The 2,483-nt window shown below is 33.7% G+C and overlaps 1 protein-coding gene across 1 annotated transcript; it reads left to right on the forward strand.

The window, feature by feature from the left end:
• Nucleotides 1–513: 513 nt before the first annotated feature.
• LOC147853033 (binding partner of ACD11 1-like) lies at nucleotides 514–1,910 on the forward strand. The gene is made up of 4 exons (XM_087333685.1): nucleotides 514–663; nucleotides 758–830; nucleotides 955–1,029; nucleotides 1,108–1,910. The coding sequence occupies exons 1-4, from the start codon at nucleotides 536–538 to the stop codon at nucleotides 1,600–1,602; spliced, it is 771 nt and encodes a 256-aa protein (XP_087189811.1). The 5' UTR covers nucleotides 514–535; the 3' UTR covers nucleotides 1,603–1,910.
• Nucleotides 1,911–2,483: the final 573 nt, after the last annotated feature.

Consider the following 2,483-nt stretch of genomic DNA (forward strand, 5'->3'; position numbering starts at 1 on the left):
CTTTAAACAATGACAATAACTACGAGTCTACATCTCCACTGGTATTTTTGGATATGAATGGGTTCTATGAATAAAATTTCATCAAATATTCTTGCTGCTGAAATTGTTTCTATACATATCTGCTGATTCTCGAAGTCTCAAAGAATTTGGTTTGCACTAATGCTTTATGGTATTTGATGTTTATTGCTTCCATATGTCACAATCCATCCACAGTTTTTTGGGGTATCTTTTTTGCACCACAGTTTATATCCATGTTAAGGAATGCAAATCATACCTTTATTTACTTGCAGAGTTTATTTTGAGTTTCTGAGTGAATAAACTGTGAGAAACAGCAGGGAAGATATTTACCACAAAAATGTATATGATATTTGTGGTCAAGGTTGATAGAATGGATGACAAACTTCATCAAATTAGTTGAATTATAAAACTCTTTTGCCATTACCAAAACTATGCAAAACTATGCATGTTTACTTTCTTGCACATTAATGTATGCCGATTGCGTCCTATTTATTTTTTAAGTTTCTTATATCCATATATGACATGGTATGCATACATGCAGACAAGAATGGTGAAAGTTTGTGGTTTGTCCCCTAAGGCAACAGAACAAGATATCTACGACTTTTTTTCCTTTTCAGGAGACATTGAGAATGTAAATGTACAGAGGTAACTTGGATTTCAATTTTGCAAATTTTCTGTGGCAGATGAATTTCTTACCAATTTGATTAATTTCAACGCTTTTTCTTTGCAATCTTCTTAGTGAGAATGGAGCAAGGGTTGCGTTTGTCATATTCAAAGATCCAGGAGCAACAGATACTGCAATCTTACTTTCTGTATGTTTCATTTTTGCTTTCTTCTTTCTTTAATGCATTATGTCAAAAATATAAGAAGATGATTATGATGCAGTTTGAATGCTATGAATATTTGATCTCATGTTCACTTTTCATATGTCCCTAGGGAGCAACAATCGTTGACCAGGTTGTGAGCATAGAAGAAGTGGATAGCTACTTTGGTGATCACAATGAAAACAAGGTCAAATATTGAGCTTCATTTTCAGTTTTTTTTTTTAGTTTTCCAGTTAGTTTTATTAATATGCATATTTAATCGCAGCAACATGCAAACAAATCAAGCACAGTCATTATTGGAGGTGCTGTGGATAGAGCTCAGGATGTTATATCAACTATGCTCTCCAAGGGGTACAACCTTGGGAAGGATGCAATGGTAAAAGCAAAAGATTTCGATGAGAAACACCATCTCTCAACCAATGCCACTTCCACTGTTTCTTCAATAGATCAGAAAATTGGTCTTTCTCAAAAGCTCGGTGTTGTGAATGAGCAAGTGAAAGCTTTTGATGAGAAATTCCACATCTTGGAAAAAACCCAATCCGCATTCAAAGTTGCAGAGCAGACGGTGAATGGTGCAGGGTCAGCACTGATGAAAAACAAGTATATTTTTATGGGTGCTTCATGGGCTTCTGGTGCGTTTAATAAGGTTACTAAAACAGCTGGTGAAGTTGGTCAAAAAGCTCTAAATAGAGTTCAAACTTCTCATGTGAAAGACGATTCTCAACAGCATATAGCTATGGTGAATATCAATTCAAGCTGAAAAGGAATATGAGAAGGTTGTAACTTTATTGTATTTAAGTGATTTTTCTAGCTTGTAATAGTACTCCAGTTGTGATCTCTATTTTGTAAGATGTCTTCTTTGTAAGATGTCTTCCTATATGGGTGAATGATGGTTTGTTTACATACAAATGCAAATGTAGACAGGGACAACTATTGGAAGCCCATTTTCCTTGCTTATTTTATGATGTATATATATAATGCCATTTTATGTTTTCAAGAACTAATCGCATCCATTCTCAAACATGGAGCTTGTTTAAGAGTGAAATAAAATGTACCCATTATTATTCATACCAGACTAGAAATTCAAGGATATTGTAAGTGATGAATCAAAAACAAACATTGAACATTGAACATTTGATAGACGTAGATGAATTGGTGATAAAATGTCAAGATACTAAAGGTATGTGAATCAGTGTTAAAAAAAGAAAGTCTTTCCATAACTCCTAGTAGCTAATGGGATCTTATGACTCATAAGCAAAACATATGGTATCCCCAACCATAGAACGTAATATTCGTTCGTGCAAGCATTCTTCTTTTTTTTCTTCTGTTTTTTCATTAATTGTGATTAGAAATTCAGCTCACCCTAGTGGTAAGGAATCATGCTACTGCTGTGTATGTCTTGGGTTCGATTCCCAATTTTTTAATCTCTCTCTCTCTCTCTCGTTAGTACCATGTCATAGCAAATTATTATGTTAGTGTTATCATAATTTTTTTCTTTTCTTATTATTAGAACTAAGTACAACCTAGTGGTAACTTGTTGTGCTACTATTACTTGTGTCTTGGGTTAAATTCCCAACTTTCTCATATCCTCTTGTTAGTGTCATGTTCCTTTTTTTCTTTTTCTTTCTTTATTATTAGAAA

Source organism: Azolla caroliniana, unplaced genomic scaffold, assembly GCF_043228905.1.
Source record: "Azolla caroliniana isolate FFs.n. ecotype wild unplaced genomic scaffold, voAzoCaro1.0.p SCAF_17, whole genome shotgun sequence".
Lineage (NCBI taxonomy): Eukaryota > Viridiplantae > Streptophyta > Polypodiopsida > Salviniales > Salviniaceae > Azolla > Azolla caroliniana.